Source organism: Camelina sativa, chromosome 19 (genome assembly GCF_030686135.1).
Source record: "Camelina sativa cultivar CO46 ecotype springtype chromosome 19, ASM3068613v1".
Classification (NCBI taxonomy): domain Eukaryota; kingdom Viridiplantae; phylum Streptophyta; class Magnoliopsida; order Brassicales; family Brassicaceae; genus Camelina; species Camelina sativa.
This window is the reverse complement of record NC_141898.1, coordinates 11232680-11253518: the sequence shown is the minus strand read 5'-3', so window position 1 is coordinate 11253518 and position 20839 is coordinate 11232680. Positions and strand designations below refer to the sequence as shown.

The following is a 20839-nucleotide window of genomic DNA, read 5'->3' as shown; positions in this document are numbered from 1 at the left end:
CAAAATAGTTGTTTTTTTCGAACCATCATATTTAGCAATATGATTTTATTGCATAATGTTTTATCCAAAAAATTTTTTAAAAACAATCACATAAATTCTATTTTATATAAAAATTACAATATAAATAAAATGAATTTCAACCCGTGCTCTAACACGGATCTTAATCTAATATATAATCTATTGATTGTTGGGCTACATATACAATATTTCCCAGGAATATATATATATATATATATATATATATATATATATATATCTTTTTTTAGTATAAAAAGATGACAAGTGATAGATTTGATGAAAGTAAGGACACATAATGTGTTAGAGGAACAATTATATTAGACTCTCATGAGCATAATGTTACAACTTATATTCTCTTATATACACAAGAGATTTCCTAAATTATTAGGGGCTGTTATTGGATATGTGATTTTTAAATCTATATGAAATTGTAAATTCTAAAAATTAAACACATGGATTTTGAAATAACATGTTTTATCCTTGGATTTGAATCCTTCTATTTTACACTTTCAAATCCATTCAAATTCATTTAAAACATAATGTAGATTTTGAAATCCAAAAACAAATCATTAAATGAATAACATTGGATTTGAACAAGTATTTGTAAATCATAGAACCAATAACACATAATTTTGAGAAGTATTTTAAAATCAATGATTGAATAACACATGATTTTTGTTTGGATTTCCAAATCCATTAAAATCATAGAACCAATAACCCCTCTTAAGATAATGTAAATGTAAATCTATATATACATTTTTGAAGTACATTTTGAGTTCTACCCTTTTATTTGTATTTATTTACAAAGTGAATCCCTAAAAAATTTCAAAAAATAGCATTACTTCAGTTTTTGTTTCATAAATATTTTACATAATATTCCAACTTAAAAAATGTAGCAAAATCAATATGAAAACAGAAACAGAAACTATGATATATTTAATCACACTTTCTATTTTGTATTGAAGATATTCTATCTCGTAATCCTTTTCAAACAAAGAAAACAACAATTTGATTCTTATTTTGTTTTCCAAAACCTGTGAGCTTTGATTCTTAACGTAAGAAAAACTTCGATTCATATTTATTTAAATATTATAATTAATATATATAGACTTAATAAAATTTTAAAATATTACGAATATGTAAAATAACAAAAATAAAAATACTATATAATATTTTTATATAGTAGATGGGTTATCAAGAGAACATATTGGAATTGATAAAATATCATTAAATTTGTGCTAACACATGTTAAATCCTCATTTTATTATTTGTCAACACTATTAATATTAGAATATTTGACATATAAAAATTAAGTTGATTTAACTAATATTAAGTAAAATAATTAAATATTTTGGGGAACATACAAGAGTTGTCAGAGTTGCGGGAGGCAAGTTCCTGAGGGTTATTGGATGAGCCAGAGGAATTGATATTCATATCGCAGGGGAGTCGTGGCCTGCGGATTTGCTTATCAGCCCAGTGGAGCTGTATGACGTTATCTTGGGGATGGACTGGTTGCATTGGCATATGGTTCATCTGGACTGTCATCGGGGTAGAGTGGAGTTTGAGTGCTCAGGAGAGAAATTGGTTTATCAGGGGATTAGACCGACTTCGGGGAGTCTCGTGATCTCGGCCATTCAGGCTGGGAAGATGATCGAGAAAGGCCGTGAGGCTTATTTGGTTACTATATCTATGCCAGAGTCAGTGGGGAAATCTACGGTTAGCGGTATTCAGGTTGTAGAGGAGTTTGAGGACGTGTTCCAATCATTGCAGGGATTACCACCTTCTCGGTCTGATCCTTTTACGATTGAACTGGAACCATGGACGACACCGTTATCCAAGGCTCCTTACAGGATGGCTCCAGCAGAGATGGCAAAGCTGAAGAAGCAGCTAGAGGATTTGTTAAGCAAGAGATTCATCCGTCCTAGTGTATCACCGTGGAGAGCGCCGGTGTTATTCGTTAGGAAGAAGGATGGGAGTTTTCGCTTGTGTATTGATTACAGGAGTCTCAACCGGGTCATTGTGAAGAACAAGTACCCTCTGCCGAGGATCGATGAGTTGTTGGATCAGTTGAGAGGTGCTACTTGGTTCTCCAAGATAGATCTGGCGTCGGGTTATCATCAGATCCCGATAGATGAGACAGATCCTCATTTTATTATTTGTCAACACTATTAATATTAGAATATTTGACATATAAAAATTAAGTTGATTTAACTAATATTAAGTAAAATAATTAAATTATTAGGAAAAATGTAACTTAATCATAGCATATAAATGACTTACTATGTATTTAGATCCCTTATTTTTTTTATAATAATTAAAAATCAAAATAGAATCTCAAAAACTAAACAAAAAAAAATAAATATAACAAACAAATGGTCATGAAATATATTGCAGGTTAAAAAATAATATAAACATTTAGCCGTACAAACGGTCGGGAAATTTAGTTATTTTTTTATTTGCAAAACATTCAATATTTAACAAACAAATACAATATAAAATATAAATAATAATAAAAATTATATGCATGCGGTATACCGCGGATTAAAATCTAGTATATATTTAGATAATTGCAAATATTCCTAAACTATATCTTCTGGATTCTTTTCAATCTTCATAATTTACATATTCTTGGGTTTATCATTTCCACCGTCGATCTCGGTCGATCTCGGTCGATCTCGGTCGATCTTTGGTTCTCCATATCACAATAACAAGTATATCATCAGAAGTTACTGTGAAAGGAAAAATCCGAGACAAGAAGATTAAAAGAAAAAGAAGAAAAGGCTTGTTGGAAACTCACAGACAAATTATGTGGCACAGAGACACATATAAACAAGTACCAAGTCTTGTTTCATCTACAATTAGAAATTTAGAATTTTTAGACATATAATAGTTTAACTAGGAAAGCTTAATAGCAAGAGAAGAGAAGCCACCTGGTTAAACCGCAAACCCATCGATAAATATTGTCAGTATGTCAAGAGAGTTCTGGTTACAGACTTCCACAAGATGTTGAACCGTATTGGTTTGCAGTGCACTGAATAAAAAGACGAAGAGTGTAACAACCAAAACTCAGATCTTATGATCAAAGCCTGAAAATACCATTATAACTGGTTAAGAATATCTCAAAACCTGTGGCTATTCACAATTAACTATTTCAAAACAATAAGAGAAGTCACCTGTCGACAAAAAAAAAAAAAAAAAAGAAAAAAAGAGAAGTCACCTTTGGGTTATGAATCAATGCATCTCCAACATAGCCGTTTCTCAGGTGACTGATCCCATTGGAAACATCGATTGATGGAGAAGTGGGTGCTCATAATGTTTTAAAAGGCTTTAACGAGGATGAGGCCCATTCAAATATTGTAGCCTAGGCATATCTAAAGTTTTTTTAATTTTTTAAATTTATTGACAAGTTTTTTTTTTAATTTAAAATCGGTTAAAAAAAACTGATTTTCAAGCGTGATCGGTCAACAACTAACTGACCGTCAACCCGATCCAACTGATTTGCTCAACCCGATCAACGACTAAGTGACCGTCTAGGTGGTTAGGCTGCCACGTTGTTAACAAGGAATACTCCTAAACAGAACTATACAATAATACAAATTTAAATTCGAAAGTCAATTTGGGTAAAAGCCTAACCAAAGAAAAAATAAAACTAGTCTTCTAACAACAGTCTAGCTAGGAGGGTGGGTGATAGCGGAGGCATTAACGTCATTCACTTGTTGCATTTTTCTTTTTTTTTCCTATAAGCTATATATATCTAATCAGTAGAAGTACTTTAGTTGGATTATGATCATTTAAATATTTGAAACAGACTAAACACAGTGGTTAACCATTTGGTCCATCCGTAGCCACACGTTCGTAATTCATCATTTTGAAGCTTATAGTTTTACTAACGCAAATCGTCTAGACTCCCAATAAAATGCTTTAATTAAACATAAGAGATCATCGATCGTACCACCGTCCAAAGTAACTTCTCCTACATTTTCTTCAACAACGGGTCAAAAGACTCAAAAACTCTCGAAAATATATTTTATAAAACTAGCCAAGGTTTGTAGTGACGCGTATACATGCGTAAGTATGATAATATGTCCTACGTACCAACTATATAATAAATAAATAGAAAAATATCTGAATATTAAAAACTCCCAAAAAAATAATAGTCACATACTTTGGGAAGATTGGACGGCTAAGGTCTCGTACCAACAGGCAACAATAGACATTAGCAGACAGAAAAATCTGAGGACAAAATTAGAAAATCAAAAAAGCTTCGGATTTTGAATCAATATGATCCACACAAGTGGACTTACGCATCAACGCTGAATCAACTTGTGGACAACAACATCTCTTTTTCTCTATAACGTATCAAACACACAAAATATAATATTCTACGTCCGTCATTATTATATCAGTCCGTCTAATAAGTGTTCATAATTTTTGATATTACATACCACCCAAGTTATCTTATAATATTTAGTAGATGAATATCGTGGCGTTTGACAAGAAGATCGAATAAGATGGTAAAATAGTGAATGACAAGAATATCGTGGCGTTTGTCTAATTTTCAAAAACTCTATATTCTTGCCATTCACTATTTTACCATCTTATTGTTAATGTGAATCTGGTCATACTTTGAGCCATGTGCGTCAAATGCCGATCCCAACATCTTATTCTTACATCGCATATATGTGAATTATTTGTTTAAGGTAAAGTTATGGACTATTGGATTATTTTATTCAATTATGTCATTCTGCATTAGTATTCCTTTTGGAACTATGAATGTGGTTGTGAGCGGTTGATGGGAAAAAATGATATTAAACGATTATATTAAAACCCGTTTTAAAAGATTAGAAGAATAGAAAGGCTTCTATTTCTCTTCTATACAGTATGTCAAAAAAAAAATCAGTATGTCATTTTTCCTTTCAAAGGCTTTATATATTCTATATTTTGTATAATGTATTCTCATTGTTTCTTTGCTAAATAATAGATCGTTTTGGTCTTTCACTTATGTTTCAGAGACTTCTAAGCATTCTTCCTTCAGACCATCTAACAAACTCAAGATTTCAAGGTGGGAACATATGTTTTTGTATTTTTGCTTTACCTAAAATTTATTTTATTTTTGCCCCACTCATAAAATATCATTTGTCAAAAAAAAAAAACACCGTCAATTTGATTAATTATTTCCAAAATTTCGCCGTATCAAAGCAAGATTAAAGCATAAAAAGGAACAACTCGAGTTGAACAAGCATGGGAAATACCTACCGAAACTATATGGTGCGTCTCTAATTAATAATCAACGTTTTCATTTGTTCGCATTAGTCTTTAATATCAAACATGTGGTGTGGAAGAATCTAAATAACATTAAATATCGTTCACGATATTTAATTTGTGATTATTATATACTTTACACTTATCTCTATCTTCACGTAAAATTTTAGTAGTTTATAGAATTTAAGTTAACGAAATGTATAACTCCGTCGTCATTACATGTGTACACGATGGCGACGGATATCATATGTTGCCTGTTTCATATTTAAACGAAAAAATATATTGTAGCAATCTATTTATGTTAACACTAAACATTTGTAATAGCTATCCTATTATTTTGATTAGAGCGATGTAATGATATATATTTCGAACATGGAGTCTTTAACTCTCACTACTTTGCCTAATGAAGGATTCAAACGAGTGGTCTTCAAATAATTATTTTATCTTTTCTTTTAAGAATTGTCGTATGTGTTAATTAAGTTGTTTTCACAATGGGTTAATAAACTTACACTATATTTGAGATGGAACAAAGGGGACTTCATTTGTATGGTTCACATTCAAAGCTTTTTCAGGATGTATATTGTAGTTTATACAATTTTAACCCCAAGAAAAAAGGTAACATTTTTGTGGTGTATAATTTACACACGCACACATCTAAATTTGAATACAAGCCATAACATAGTATACAAAAGCATGGTTTACGAATAATGTGATGTTAACTACAAAACCGAACATTGTGATGTTAAAATGCTTTTTGAGTACTAACTTATATATATACATACTTTAATCCTTACTAGTGTATCAATCACACGCAATGTATAGCACTTCTAATAAATTAATAATAATAAAAACATTGAAAATTAACTGCATTATTTGGAATTCGTGGGGTAGCTTTCACTAATTAAAAAAAAAAACAAAACAAAAAAAATCTTTAAATGTGAACCATACAAGCTAAGTGAAGTCCTTTTTGCTTGTTGTGATAGTAAGCTTATATAATTAAATAAACGTTGACTGATTAACCACCACACAATGGCCCCAAAGACAACTAATAACACAGATATTGATACCACCCCTAAATTCTAGCCGTTTTCTTATGCTTTACCCCCTTATCCTCCACTAATCTCACTTGTACTATCTTTAATTTTTCTTCCTACATCTTTTTTGATAAAATTTTCTCACAATTCTTAAACATAAGAACAGATGGTGCACACACAAAAAAAACAAATTTTTGGTCAGACTAATTCTAGAACCTTAAATATAATGCAAACAGTGCTAAAACTAGACTAAACAGTGCAATAACTAGATATGAGTAATGAACTACAGGACAAAGCAGTGATGAATGCATTGAAATAGGAATGAATATGAAAGTAAACTAAGCAACCCCAAAGTCTTTTAATACATTGAATTGTTACATATTTTGACCCTAAAAACAGTAACAAAGTTGTTTACTGTTTCAAATAAATATCTTCTCGATTTTAGCGTGTTTACTCTCAAATTGTATACTGTTTACCTTGGAAAAAAAATGAGATAACTACACGATTAGCTATGTTTTGGCTTTGGAAATCATAATAGATTGATGGTTAGTCAACTTTTTTTTGTACCTTTCGGTGCTTCTATTTAAATTTATAAATCCTCAATAATTTGGTTTTTCTCGTACATCGTAATCATTTTACAGACATTACAATATAATAGTACAAACTAACATCATATCAATGATTCATATTGAAGTGGTGGGTGATGCGAGTGGTAGTACATGAGTTTTGTTTCGAAACTTGAATATGCATGAGGCATCCAAAAAAATATGAGGACGATAAAATTGCTTGGAGGAGAAACGTTTTCATCATAACTATGTTACCCCTATTAAGGGCATTTACGTCAAAATAAAAGGGCAATATTCATCCACGTGTACAACAAACAACAACAACACCACAACACAAACCATTTAATTCCCTATATAAAATGTGCAACGTTTCTCCTACTTACAAATCTTTCCTTCCACAATCACCACCACAACTACAAGAACAAACAAGAAAGAGAGAGAAAGAGCAAATTTTGAGAAAAAAAAATGTGTAGAGGTTTGAATGAAGAAGCGAGCAGAAGAAGAAGCGACGGAGGAGGAGGAGGTTGCCGGAGTCTCTGCACGACACCGAGTGTTCCGGTTAGGTGTGAGCTTTGTAGCGGAGACGCGTACGTGTTCTGTGAGGCTGACTCGGCGTTTCTTTGTAAGAAATGTGACCGGTGGGTTCACGGAGCGAATTTTCTAGCTTGGAGACACGTGAGGCGCGTGCTATGCTCTTCTTGTCAGAAACTCACGCGCCGGTGTCTCGTCGGGGATCACGACATCCACGTTGTTTCACCGTCGGCGACGACGACCGTGGAGGATAGAAGTGAACAAGTTAGTAGCAATGATCATGATGAGGTTCCGTTTGTGTTTCTCTGATATTTAGTTTTTTTTTTTTTTGGTGTAAGATATAAATATTCCTAGGGTTTTTATGCAATTTTTTTTCTATTAAGAAAAAATCCGGGAAATTTAGTTTATGAAGCTTAGAATTTTATGAAAAATGGGTATTGGCTTAAAATAGCAAAAAAAAAAATCTGGAATAGAAAGGAGGAAAGAAAGAAGGATCGTTTGTTACTTTATTCTTCGAATCTTTCTTTTGTAAACCACAAATAACAAAAGTGTTCCATAAAAAAATTGCTACAAAATAAAAAAAAATCATTAAACTCAATGATGAAGCAAGAATTTTAATTTATCAGAGTGGAAATGGAATCTCTTGTTTGGCATTTTGTTAGAATTAATGATATACATATATATACAAGAACTATTGTAACTAAACATTTCACAAGTGAAACATCTTCTGTTCTTCTTAAGACAATGATAGAAATTGGTTTTATGGCTTCTTCAGCCTTCAGGCTAATTGACTCACTAATCAAGTAATTTTAGGAAAGATGAGACAAAGATGATGCGATTAATTAAGAACGAGTTTCCTTAATAGCCTTGAAGCACGTTAAGCGCGTGCTATGTATACAGCCTTTATACAGACAAAAGAATGAAGCAGATTGTAATCACTGCTACTTTATTCATGAAAAAAAAATCATCTGGGAACTTATTTGTAAAATAGTATGAATTAGGATTTTTCCTATTATTAAAGGAAAATAAAATCCCATAAACGGGTAAAAGATTCAAAAACAGAGGAGATTTGTTGTTTACTATATTTTAACCATTTTGGCTTCCACCATCTTCGTTCTGTTTCTTCTCCAACGTTCCCATGCCTCAACATGTTGATTTCTTCGATTCAATAAAACTGTACACAATAAGACAAAATATTTCATTACTTTACCGACAAGGAACTGTGTTTACCAACCTTATCATCATCATCATGAAGCATGATTTGTCTCTGTTTGTGGAAAGAAGAAGCAACTATACATTTCTATTTTTGTATAGTAGTCATTGGTTATTAGACGGGAGATGATGGGTCATAGTCATAATTGTCGCCAGCTTTCACAAATCTTCCTTTCACTCTTTTTCTCGTGTCAGCTCTCGCTTTGCGAGATGCATATCGAATCTGTTTCCCAAAACTACAATTCAAAACAAATATATAAAACATAATTTAAAAAACATCCTATCTAATTAAGTTTGGTATGAACTCTGTTTTTGTAACCATTTTTTAATAAATGTATAAAACTTACGTGCGCTTTAATCTCTTCTCCTTGTATCTCAACTTAGCCTGGTTCCTTGCTTGTGGACAACGAAGTTCAAGATTTGATTCCCATGGCGCTTCACTCATTATAAACCCCGGATTCATCCCACAATCCTGGTAATCCGCTGCGCTGGTTTCACCTGTGACGTTGGAGATGGTAAGTGACATGGTCGGATGGCTTTGTCCGAACAAGACAGGTGATGGAGGAAGAGGAAGTCCAGTAGTGTTGATGTTCATTTGAAACGGACCTGACTGATAGCTCGTGTAATCTTGTTGTCCTGGTGACGTTGTCTGAAAACAGAATATAACTCAATTTTCATAAGAAATTTTTCTTGAGGTATTCGAGACTCCAACAACAAAATGCTAAAGAGACCTCTAAAGCCTTGTCTATAGTAGTAAAGTTTGAGGCGGTAAGGGATGTGTTATCCTTGTCGATCAATAGGCAATTTGGTACCGTATGGTCTGGTTCAATGTGTTCTTCTGATGAGCATCCGATGATATCATCTCCAACGTCAAAGTTTAACGGCGCATTATCCAGATTTAGCTCTTCGCATAGATCTTCTTCAAGTTTAAGAATCAAATCAGGACATCCCTGAAAATACACACACACAAAATGAGAGAACTGCATTGTCCATCAAGAACTTATAAAACGAGTTCACTGCCTCTATTTAGTACCTTAGATTCCATGCAAAAGAAAGATGATTGATCACTGAGATTCTGAGTGTAACTGATGTTGTGTGGCACCATGGAATAAGAGGAAGCGATCAAACCATCTAATTCGTTGATTTTCGCCATTCCGAACACGTCATTGTTGGGGCCATTCAAGGGAAAAGAACCAACGAAAGGACTAACCAAACCAGACACAGAAGGTTCAAGAATTGAAGACCACATTCTGACAAAATCTGTCGGAGAAGGACAACCAGAGAAAGGGTTCAAGGTCTGAAGTTTATGTCCTAACACGGAGCAGTTGCTTGCATGCCAGTGACATCCTTGGCAGTACGAAACCTTATCGTCCAGACAGCGAATCACGGCTGGCTGTGAGTAGCATTTATGGCAGATCAAAGAGCGTGTGTGCCTGTGAGACAGAGGATTCGCAGAGTGTACGTGGACGTCGCAGTTAAGGCATAGTTTAGCCAAATCGGATTTGCAGTAAATCACTGCTTGTGCGGTTGCACAGTGGTCACACTTTGGCTCCATACTTAGAGACATGATGATGATTGATGAACAAAATAATTTTGTAAAATTAAGGAAAATGTATAGAGAATCAGACGTTTAATTTTTTTTGGTATTTACCGATCAGCAAACACACGTAAGATCCTGCACGTACGACAAAGATTATTCATGAAACATTTCAGTCTTCAGAGCTAACTCAGAATTAAATCTTGGAAAACAAAAATGATCAATTTGGGATTTCAGGTCGTAGCAATATGGATGCATGATGGGGTTTTGTGTTTTAAATTTAACAATAAAGGTCGTATAATAATTTGTAACGTTTCAAAGATAAACACATGTAAAGTTGTGTGTGTGTTTTTGTAGTTAGATGTGAATTGTAATAATTGTTACGCTTTTGAAAGCTTCTGTGGATGAAGAAGCACTCACTTGATTGGTAAACCGAGATCGATTAGTCCGATTCACAACCTTGGTAAAATGTAGAAAAACTCGATGATAAGGGAAGATTACAAAAAGAAACAGATTACAATCTATGAACAATTTTTTTTTTACGAATCGAATGAGAATGCAAAGAACGAAAGAGAGTTTTTACAGTGGTGTGCGAATCACGTAGAAGAAGGTGTGTGTGAGAGAAGAAAGAGAGGTAGGGTTGATCTGTATTTATACTTAGTGAAAACGTGTGCTCACGCGGTGGAAAATTCCACGTGGTGTAGTAACGAGCCGTCATGTGAATTTTATATGAAGGCATGCATATTAATTATAATTCGATCGTCGTCATTCGTCAAGGCTTATCTAATTTTTTCTTTGCTCGATAGGTTTTGTTCTCTCTGTGGCAAACCTTAAAACTCGTTCTTTCGGGTCGATACTATTACTAATTACTATAATTAGTTTCTTACTCGTGTGATTTCCAAGAAATTTCTTGATATCGTTTTAAACGCGTAACTAATGCTTTATTACATGTCTTAAATACTTAATATTAAGGCACGTTTTTATTTATTAAAAACATCGTTATTATATAGTTAGGGTACATTTTCTTAACTACTCCCTCTGGTTTTATTTACATATCGTTTAAGATTTATTTTTTTGTTTTAAATTAATTGTCATTCCCACTTTTCAAGGTAACTTTTACAATAAATTTTCAAAAAAAACCTTATTTAAACTAGTACAATTAAAAGATTTGAGGAGTCACATAGCCTAGTTATATTATATATACCAGGTCAAATTTGTCAAATTACAATTTTTCTTAATCTACTCAAAAGTCTCGAAAAGGACAACTAAACTAAACCGGAGAGAGTAGTTTGAAAGGTACTATCAGTTGTTGTAACTTGTAAGATGTCTTTTGGTATCCCTAACATTTGATATGTATAGATGTAGTTGTGACATGTGAGTTAATGAATTAGGCCACATCAACATTTCTATTATTATCGATGTAAACAGTTTAACACATGTTTTAATTATTGATATAATGAGCCATGTATAGTAACTATTACTATATTTTCTTAACTAGTTTGAACTTGAAGGGCTCTATAGTTGACTCTTGAATAGAGAAATTTGTTATTTTATAGAATTTCTAACTTTTGATCAGGCCGTCCTGAAATTTTGGGATCCCAACCCTTAAAGAAATCACAATCTATTTCATAAGAAGTTGATTTTAAAAGAGAATTCTCTGAAATTTGAACTATACGTAGCTAGCTACTAGCTAGTGATCGTTTTACATGATTAATCCTCGAAGACCTAAGTATTTAACGTATGTCTTTTTACATAATTAATCCTCAGTAACGCGTATGCCTTTTTTAATTTTTAAATACGTAGGTATCTAACATTAGTATATATATATATATCTATATTTAGTCTTTACGTCAAGATAATCCCCTATATAATAAAACGGAAGTACACGACATTTTTTGTAAACTATATAATAGATATATTTATGATTTTTTGGTTATAAACTTGTGACATTGGTGTATCATAATATACGGGTTAGTCTGATTTTTAGTAAGGATAGTATAGATTTAGTTAATTATAGCTAGAAACATATAAATCAATTATAGGTAACATTTAAAAGATAAGGAAATCTCTCAACCTAATTAAAACAAAAATATGTGATTCTTCTTTCACATTTATTTTATTTTATATTTAAATTATTTTTATTTTTATCTAATATATTTAGTTAATAAAATTTATGATTTTTTCTGCATATGATGTAATTTAAATTTTTTAAAACAGACATATATTGCTCAACTGAAGAATAAAAAATATACAAAATGCTCTACATCACCTAAGAAACTAGACAAAGATTCAAAGTCATATTAATAAAAAAGAGACCAAAATGATTATGAATACAAACGAGCATTGAAATTAAAAAATTTATGCATTTTATTATGGTTCTTTATTTTAAAGAATTTCAAATTTTAATAACTTTAAAAATTCAAATGTAACTTCTTAAAAAATTTAAAGATTATTGATATTTCAATTATTAAAACATTTATCTTTTTATAAAATGTTTAAGATATGAATAATATTTAAACTTTATAAGACCCATAGGTTATATGGCAGAACATGTTTGAGTTGATATTAATAGAAAATTAAAATGTAATTAATTCGATGTTACACGGGTAAAATATCATCTCATTATTTTATGAACTTTTTAAAAACTTTAAAGATTATTAATATTTCAATTATTAAAACATATAATTTTTATAACTGTTTAAGATATTAATAATATTTAAACTTTATAAGAAGTTCAAATATTATAAGTAGTTCAATTTCTAAAAAAAAGAAAATTTATTAAAACATTTTAAATTTTAAAAATATATTTAGATTTTTATAAAGTTTTTCCTGCGGTGTGCAACGAATTAAAATATCACACGCCATGTTATTTGGCTAGACATGTTTGATTAGATATTAATAGAAACTTAAAATGTCATTAATTCGGTGCTACATGGATAAAATATCATCTCATTATTTTGTTAACAATATGAATATTAGATTAATAGACGTATCTAATTAAATCGATTAATTAATACTGTAACAAAATAATTAATATGCGGTGTGTAGGTTAAGTCATATAATTAACAATCAAAATACAATATATAAATTTAAAAACTAAACAAATTAAATAAAATTAACAAAACAGAAATTAATATTTTTATCAAATAACTTAAACTGCATGTACCGCAGGTCAAAATCTAGATCTACTATAGTAGATCTTACAAAATAGATGTTATTAAGTTATATTCAACATATGATTTCATGGCATAATGTTTGAGCAAAAACAAATAAAACAATCATATATATATATAACACTTTAAATAAAAATTACAAAATAAATATTAATCCGTGCAGGGGTCCAATTCTAGTAATAAGATTATAATGCCAGTATCTATAATACAGTTTGTGTACTTCCCCAACGAGAAAATTATGGACGAAGACTCCCAAAATCTTTTGGTAAAAAAAAGAAAGAATATGAATAGGAATATCCAATGTGAATCTTATTATTTGTTTGCGAAAATAAAGCTATTTGTTTTACAACATATTTAATAATTGCTCAAGGTAATCTACAAAAATCATCAGAATCCTATCTTCTCGCGAAGAGACACGTGTCAAACCTAACTCACAAGCTGGTCCAAAGTCAGACGAAACATGATAATATCCCCACGTAACATCTTAAGCTCATCGTATCTCCACCACCCAATCAGCAAGACATACCCAAAACGAACGATACAAAATATGGCCCATTAACAAGAGAATTAAAGGCGAAGCCATGTTAACGGCAGCCGGAGACGATGAACTTGACCCGGTCGTGGGACCAGAGCCGCCAACGGAAGCAGCCACTCCAAGAGTGCTGACTATAATCTCCCACGTGATGGAGAAGCTCGTGGCACGGAACGAGTGGTTAACTAAGCAAACTAAGGGATTCGGGAAGAGCTTGGAGGCGTTTCATGGCGTGAGAGCACCGAGCATAACTATAGCAAAGTACCTTGAGAGGATATATAAGTACACAAAATGTAGCCCGTCGTGTTTCGTTGTCGGGTACGTGTACATAGACCGGTTGGCTCATAAGTATCCTGGTTCTTTGGTTGTATCCTTGAGTGTTCATAGACTCCTCGTCACTTGTGTCATGATTGCTTCCAAGATACTAGACGACGTGTAAGTAATTAACTCTTTCTTGAATTTTTTTTTATATCGTGAATTATATTAGACTGACTGACTATAAAACTGTATGTAGTTGTGTGTCTTAATTGATTTACAAATTGAAAAGATACATTTCATATCTAACCAACATAAACTGATGACGAACTTTGTTACCTAGGTTAAGTGCCACTTTTAACTACCTAATTTCATATTCACAGGCATTACAACAATGAGTTTTATGCTCGAGTTGGAGGCGTGAGCAACGCGGACTTAAACAAAATGGAGTTGGAACTTCTATTCCTCCTTGACTTTAGAGTGACAGTGAGTTTTAGAGTTTTCGAAAGCTATTGCTTCCACCTTGAAAAAGAGATGCTACTAAACGGCGACGCTTCTTCCCTCAAAGATAGCAGACCAATGCAAGAGTGTCTTTCCCCTACATCATCTTTATCAACTTTATATGTTTGATATATGTATACAAACTTTTTTAATATATCTTTTAACTGAGCACGTTTGGTTGTCGGAAAAAGTTTATCAACTGATTCTAGATTTATATTTTTTTATTTTTAAAAGAAATCGTTTCAAATTTATGCTAAAAACCTAACCTGTACAACTCATTGATGTATACTACACCAGGACTAAGATTCATAATGTAAACCGCTTAAATTTGAATAGTTTGTAAAATTTCAACTAAAGGAAACAAGCTTTTTCTTCACTTTTCACATATGGTTTTCGTTTCACATATTCATGTCTCTGTTACATTCTATTCACGTATAAAGCTATACTCCTTAATGGCTTAAGTATCAAACAACAACAAATCGAAACGCAATTCTAGTTTCCTAATTTCCTTACTCCTCAGATTGTCTCTTTGGTTCATCGTGTGAAACAACTTTTAAAAAATTCTTATCGCAGGAAAACAAAAACGCACCCTACGATACAAAACCATGGTCTCACATTCTTATCTACCGCCACGTGTAAAAACATACACGTGTCCTTACAGTTTTGACTTAGCCTAGTTGTGTTGTGTGTTCTTCTTCTTTCTCCTATGCTCGTCGAGAACAGTGCCTCCTTTTCGTTTCTTCTGCGATATCTAAAAAAAAGCTTCAAGCTTTAAGAATCAAATCTCATAGTTTCGGATTCTCGTGTTTAAAACGACGACGTATTTTGGTAATCTGGCGTTTTTGAAGGAAACGTGAGAGAGACTACTACTAATGGCGGAATCGTCGTCGCCGTCGCCTACTGAAGAGATCGTTCGGTTGATTAAGCGTTTAAGCGCTTACGTTGCTTTCAAAATGTCAAGCCTTTTCTCAACTACATCGATTCGCAATCTGGTTTTTTGATTTCTCGATCCCTCTCTCTCTCTCTCTCTCATTTACTCTGTTTCTGTATCGGATCTGGGTTTGGGAATTGAATCCAATTTTGACTCTGATTAGTTGAATTAGGGAATTTTTTTCAATTGAATCTTCGAAATTGATTACCTAATGTTACGATTCAGCTCAAATTTGAGTGATTTAGCTGTTTGGGTAGAAAAAAGTATTCATCTTTGGAGTTAATTGGCAATTGGGTATGGTTAGAGTTGAAAAAAGTATCGAACTTTAGAATTTGTTATGTAAGTTGAATTGTTATCATTGTGATTAGGATTCAAGATCGATTGGTGCGATTGCGGGGCTTGCGATTGCGGTGATATTTACGTGGAGGGCGATAAGGACGCCAGGGGAACAACGGCAAAGAAGGCAGCCTAAGCGGAGGATGCAATCTGCTGAAACTTCAAGTGCTGCTGCTGCTGCTGCTGCTCAGTCTAATCTAGGTTCGGTGCCTCCTGAAGTTTCTTTGCCTCATGAGGATGATAATGCGGTGCAAGATGTTGTTGATCAGTTCTTTCAACCTGTTAAAGTATCAATTCTTTTTTTTTCTCTACACAGTTCGGAAATTTTGTGTTTACACTTTTACAGTATTGTTAATTTAGAATTCATGTTTTGTTTTTGCAGCCTACTTTGGGGCAAATAGTTAGGCAGAAGCTTAGTGATGGAAGGAAGGTAATTTGCATTTCAGCATTGATAGAATTTATCTTCTGATGATGTATTTTCTCTGAGCTGCGGATAGGCTTTGACGATGTTTAAGCACCGTATTATTGAAGCACTAGGTCAGGTTCATTATTGTGTTGAGGTTCACCCTTTTCTAATATGCATTTGTAGGTTACATGCCGTCTTCTTGGAGTAATTCTTGAGGAAACAAGTCCAGAAGAACTCCAAGTAATGATGTTTACGTTTTTTTTGACATTCGTTTTAATATTGCATTATGCGTCTGTTCTGTATCTGACTCAAAGCAATTTTTTGCAGAAACAAGCAACAGTGAGGTCATCTGTTTTGGAAGTTCTCCTAGAGATTACAAAGTTTAGTGATTTATATCTCATGGAAAGAGTTCTTGACGATGAAAGCGAAGTGAGCAGTAACTTCTTTTTCAGTCAATGTTTCTCTCATTCATGTTCTTTTGTTGGCTTTCGTGTTGGTACTCGGCTCTAGCATGACATAGCAAACTAATTGTGGTTAGCATTAAACATTGTTAGCTTAAGACTTTGGGCAGTGGGTCATAACATTGATATTCGTGTAGATAAAAGTTGAGCAATGGATAGGAATAGATCTGAGTTCATTGGTGCAGCTAAATGTTTGAGGCGTTTGTGCTTTTCTGTAATATTTTTCTGGTTGGAGCAAGTGGTTTTATTGTCAGTAGTTTCTGAAACTCACATTTTTGAGCTCTAATATGCAGGCCAAAGTTCTAGAGGCTTTAGAAAGTGCAGGCGTTTTCACATCTGGTGGTTTGGTCAAAGAAAAGGTATTCAAATTAGCCTTTTCGACAATCTTGTATACGTTAGTTAACTCGAAAAACTTTCCAATACTCGTATCAAAGCATGACTTATCGAAATTTCTCTGTCCTCAACCATGCAAACACTGATTTTGACGAAGTTCAAGAATAACAATTCTGTAAACATGCAATTGCAGGTCCTCTTTTGTAGTACAGAGATTGGAAGAACTTCATTCGTCAGACAGCTAGAACCTGACTGGCATATCGATACAAACCCAGAAATCAGCACACAACTAGCTGTAAAGTCTTTTGCTTGTTTACTCATTTTACATTCTCATGTTGCTTCTTTAGTTGACTGATATATATCTCTCTGAATTGCAGAGGTTCATCAAATATCAGCTTCATGTCGCTGCAGTGAAACCAGAGCGAATAGCTCCGAATGTGTTCACCTCGCAGTCGATAGAACAGTTCTTTGGATGTGTTTGATGTCAAAGGAAAAGAGAGGTTAAAGATATACGTTGTATTGAGTCCTGACTTCAGCATCACTGATCGAGTGTGTCTCTTAGGCTGAAACTTGTTTTTTTTTTTTCTTTTTCTTTTACTTCTTTTATTGTGTCTAAATTAAAAGTTTGATATATTTGCGAGTTAGATATTACTGCGAGTGCCTCTGTGAAAGTATCCATCCAAGTTTGTAATTTTTGTATTAGCAACTTAGCACAAGTCTCTTAAGGAAATAAACAAAGGTCGCGTTATTTGACAAGTGTTTTATGATTATTGATTTATTTCTACACAAATATTGCTTGAAGACAATAACACATTTTCTTGGCTTTGATTCTTTTGGATTTTATTTTTTTATTATTAAGTAAAATTTCATATAAATAAGGAAAAAAGATGGCTAACTACAGTATACGAGAATACATGGTCAAACGTACCAAGTATACTATTGTATCCTCAACTACACGAAATATATGTATTACATGGTCACATGCATGAACTATATGACGTTATGTGGTCAATACCATAGACATACAATCCGGTACACCGGTCGATTGGCTCCGGCGAATACCGACGTTGACTCAGGCGTTGACTAAAAAAATTGTATTCTAAATTTTTTAAAAAAATTTATATTAAATCATTAATAGTTTTTCATGATTAAAAACATATTCAATTCAATATATTAATATTTTTATATATCTCTAATGTATTCATTCTTATAATTAGTTAATTTTTATTTTTAAAACATAAACTAATAGTTAAATAAAAATCATTGATAATTATTTTCAAGATGTAATATAAAGGTATTTTGCAAAAATATTCTTATTTTATACCCTTTTGCAAACATACCCTCTATATTGTTTAGCTAAAATCAATTTTTCGTATGTTTATCTTTTATATATTAGAAGTAAATATTGTAAATTTATTTTGTTGTTGTATACATGTTATTAAGAGTATGCAAATTTTATAGTAAAAGTATATAAAATTTTATACAACATTTACTATGCAAACTATAAAGTAAAGAGTCATATACTCAATCTTTTGCATATTATTTTTATAATGAAAGTAGTTGAATTTGATTTTATGATTTTGTAGTATTTAAATAATCTTATTATCAAAGATTTATAATTAATCATTATTTTAGTTTTAAAAATAAAAATTAACTAATTCTAAGACGTGATATTTAATGTTAGAAGACGCGTATGTGTATGCACACAACAACTTCATCATAGTGCATTTCTAATGAAAAAAGTTTATTGAAATTTTGAGTCGGTGGTTAGTCCAATTGATAAAATTGGTATTAAAAACAAACTTAGGAGTAAACACTATAAAACACGAAATTCCTAATTTAAAAAGTTGGGGTCCTAATCAAAAAGACACATGAAAGATACAATGTATCAAAGAATTTAGTGGAAGAGCAACATAGACATGAGTAGACATACAACTTCATGCTTTTGTTTGTGACTTACTTGACGACGCAATACATCTACGAAAATTTTTGGCTTATAAATAAACAGACGCATAGGTTCACAACCTTCATCAATCATTATCACCTTTCTATTCTATCGTTCTCTCAATTCTTAAAATCTTTTTCATCAAATTGCTTCCAGAGAAAGATAAAAAAATGTCGACGAAGATGATCTTGTTGAAGAGCTCCGATGGTATCACGTTTGAGATCGAAGAAGCTGCCGCAAAGCGAAGCCACCTACCTCTGTCGATGATGCTAATCCTACCTCCGTCGATGATGCTAATCCTACCTCCGAAGAAGATCTCAAGAAGTGGGATGAGCAGTTCTTGCTGGAAATTGATCCATCCACCCTCTTTGATCTCATTCTTGCTGCGAATTACCTATGCATCGATAGCCTTATTGACCTAGCTAGCCAAACTGCCGCGGATATGATCAAGGACAAAACTCCATACCAGATTCGTACAGACTTCAAAATTAAGGGGGATTACACCTCGGCAGAAGAAAATGATATCATTGAGAAGAATAAATGGGCTTTTGAATGAGAAGCGGGTTATCAAAAAAAACTGTAAGCAGCTTTCTATGTTCTTTAGTGTGTGTTTTTTTTTTCAGTTTCTTGATCAATGTAGATGATGATGACTTCATCTACGTTCTATCATAATCCAATAATGAACGTACTTGTTGTGATACTAAAAAGACTAGAATCCATTTTATTGTTATTGTAATTTTTATATAAAATATAATTTATGTGATTGTTTTTAAAAGTTTTTTTTGGATAAAACATTTTGTAATAAAATCATATGCTAAATATGATGTTTTGAAAAAAGACACCTATTTTGTAAGTTTTATATTGTTAATGATTCTAGATAATTACCCGTGCTATAACACTGGTTAAATTTTATTTTATACAAAATTTTGTATATTTTATATTTTAAAATAAATTTTTAATATTTTGTATTAGGTTATATATGTGAAGTTATTTTAACAATATATATTCTAAATCATGATTTGAATGTCATTATAAGACATAGTTTTGTAAATTTGAATTTAAATATTCAAATTTTGATCCGTTACTCAGTAAATTTTTTAATTCAATAGATATTATATTTAAAGAATAATATTACTAAATTTTGAATATTTTATAGATTGAAAAATTTATATTTATTTTTAAAAATTCAAATTATGGTATTACCAGAAATAAAATATTTTTAATTATAATAAATAATATGATAATTTATTTGTTTCACAAAATAGACTCATATATAAAAATGAAAGGTGAAGTATAATGATAGTTAACAAATTAATATGTTAAGTTAAATATCAAAAGATTTTATTTGATGAATAATTTAATAAAGGAAATTAATATGGTAAGTTAGATGATATGATTTTTTAGAATATTCTCTTTAAGATTTTTTGTATAACTTATTTGTAACCAATTAATCTATTATCAATGTATAACCTATTTATAACCAACTTATTAAAATTATATAGTATACAAAACAATGTTGTGTACTTCCGTTTTATTATAAAAAGGATTTACTCAATAAATAAAAAGTATTCCTCTTGTTATTTTTTTTTTTTAAATTGAAATTCTGATATGGCTTGTTTCACCCTGTAGAATGTATTAAATATTATGCATAATTCAGTCAAAATATTTAAAAATATATACATTTAATTTAATTAAGAAAGCTATATAGACATTGGTTATTCGAAAAATGTATATATATATATATATATAATATTATTTAAGAAATAAAAATTGGATAAGTAAATGTGTAAGACCGCGGAGTTAAAC

General features: G+C 31.8%; 4 protein-coding genes, 1 long non-coding RNA gene and 1 pseudogene across 8 annotated transcripts; 4 read left to right on the top strand and 2 right to left on the bottom strand.

The window, feature by feature from the left end:
- Positions 1-2447: 2447 nt before the first annotated feature.
- On the bottom strand, positions 2448-3326 carry LOC104766096 (uncharacterized). Of its 4 annotated transcripts, XR_015591783.1 has the most exons (4): positions 3192-3246; positions 2949-3104; positions 2816-2870; positions 2448-2710 (listed from the first exon to the last, which is right to left on the bottom strand). It is a non-coding gene; the product is annotated as an uncharacterized LOC104766096 (long non-coding RNA). The 4 variants fall into 4 exon arrangements; XR_015591784.1 differs by lacking the exon at positions 2816-2870 and having other exon boundaries at positions 2448-2747; positions 3236-3326; XR_015591785.1 differs by lacking the exon at positions 3192-3246 and having other exon boundaries at positions 2448-2692; positions 2949-3088.
- Positions 3327-7247: 3921 nt separating this feature from the next.
- LOC104766094 (B-box domain protein 31) lies at positions 7248-7842 on the top strand. The gene has a single exon (XM_010489910.3). The coding sequence runs from the start codon at positions 7346-7348 to the stop codon at positions 7718-7720; it is 375 nt and encodes a 124-aa protein (XP_010488212.1). The 5' UTR covers positions 7248-7345; the 3' UTR covers positions 7721-7842.
- Positions 7843-8228: 386 nt separating this feature from the next.
- On the bottom strand, positions 8229-10778 carry LOC104766095 (zinc finger protein CONSTANS-LIKE 12-like). The gene is made up of 6 exons (XM_010489911.2): positions 10581-10778; positions 9657-10298; positions 9355-9573; positions 8971-9272; positions 8708-8859; positions 8229-8585 (listed from the first exon to the last, which is right to left on the bottom strand). The coding sequence occupies exons 2-5, from the start codon at positions 10188-10190 to the stop codon at positions 8739-8741; spliced, it is 1176 nt and encodes a 391-aa protein (XP_010488213.1). The 5' UTR covers positions 10191-10298; positions 10581-10778; the 3' UTR covers positions 8229-8585; positions 8708-8738.
- Positions 10779-13678: 2900 nt separating this feature from the next.
- On the top strand, positions 13679-14811 carry LOC104766093 (cyclin-U1-1). The gene is made up of 2 exons (XM_010489909.3): positions 13679-14300; positions 14504-14811. The coding sequence occupies exons 1-2, from the start codon at positions 13915-13917 to the stop codon at positions 14748-14750; spliced, it is 633 nt and encodes a 210-aa protein (XP_010488211.2). The 5' UTR covers positions 13679-13914; the 3' UTR covers positions 14751-14811.
- A 273-nt stretch (positions 14812-15084) lies between these two features.
- Positions 15085-17844, top strand: LOC104766092 (ubiquitin-conjugating enzyme E2 enzyme activator PEX22). Its single transcript, XM_010489907.2, has 8 exons — positions 15085-15613; positions 15921-16175; positions 16271-16318; positions 16478-16534; positions 16622-16723; positions 17049-17114; positions 17282-17383; positions 17466-17844. Exons 1-8 carry the CDS (start codon positions 15494-15496, stop codon positions 17568-17570), a joined length of 855 nt encoding a protein of 284 aa, XP_010488209.2. The 5' UTR covers positions 15085-15493; the 3' UTR covers positions 17571-17844.
- A 1188-nt stretch (positions 17845-19032) lies between these two features.
- Positions 19033-19808, top strand: LOC147920421 (SKP1-like protein 12 pseudogene; annotated as a pseudogene).
- The last annotated feature ends 1031 nt before the right edge of the window (positions 19809-20839 follow it).

Coding starts and splice junctions, on each gene's coding strand:
- LOC104766094 (XM_010489910.3), top strand. CDS start 7,346: ATGTGTAGAGGTTTGAATGAAGAAGCGAGCAGAAGAAGAAGCGACGGA.
- LOC104766095 (XM_010489911.2), bottom strand. CDS start 10,190: ATGTCTCTAAGTATGGAGCCAAAGTGTGACCACTGTGCAACCGCACAA. Junction 9,273..9,354: donor CTATAGACAAGGCTTTAGAG/GTCTCTTTAGCA, acceptor TTCTGTTTTCAG/ACAACGTCACCAGGACAACA. Junction 8,860..8,970: donor GAGAAGAGATTAAAGCGCAC/GTAAGTTTTATA, acceptor TTTGAATTGTAG/TTTTGGGAAACAGATTCGAT.
- LOC104766092 (XM_010489907.2), top strand. CDS start 15,494: ATGGCGGAATCGTCGTCGCCGTCGCCTACTGAAGAGATCGTTCGGTTG. Junction 15,614..15,920: donor CTACATCGATTCGCAATCTG/GTTTTTTGATTT, acceptor CATTGTGATTAG/GATTCAAGATCGATTGGTGC. Junction 16,535..16,621: donor CAAGTCCAGAAGAACTCCAA/GTAATGATGTTT, acceptor AATTTTTTGCAG/AAACAAGCAACAGTGAGGTC.
- LOC104766093 (XM_010489909.3), top strand. CDS start 13,915: ATGTTAACGGCAGCCGGAGACGATGAACTTGACCCGGTCGTGGGACCA. Junction 14,301..14,503: donor TCCAAGATACTAGACGACGT/GTAAGTAATTAA, acceptor TCATATTCACAG/GCATTACAACAATGAGTTTT.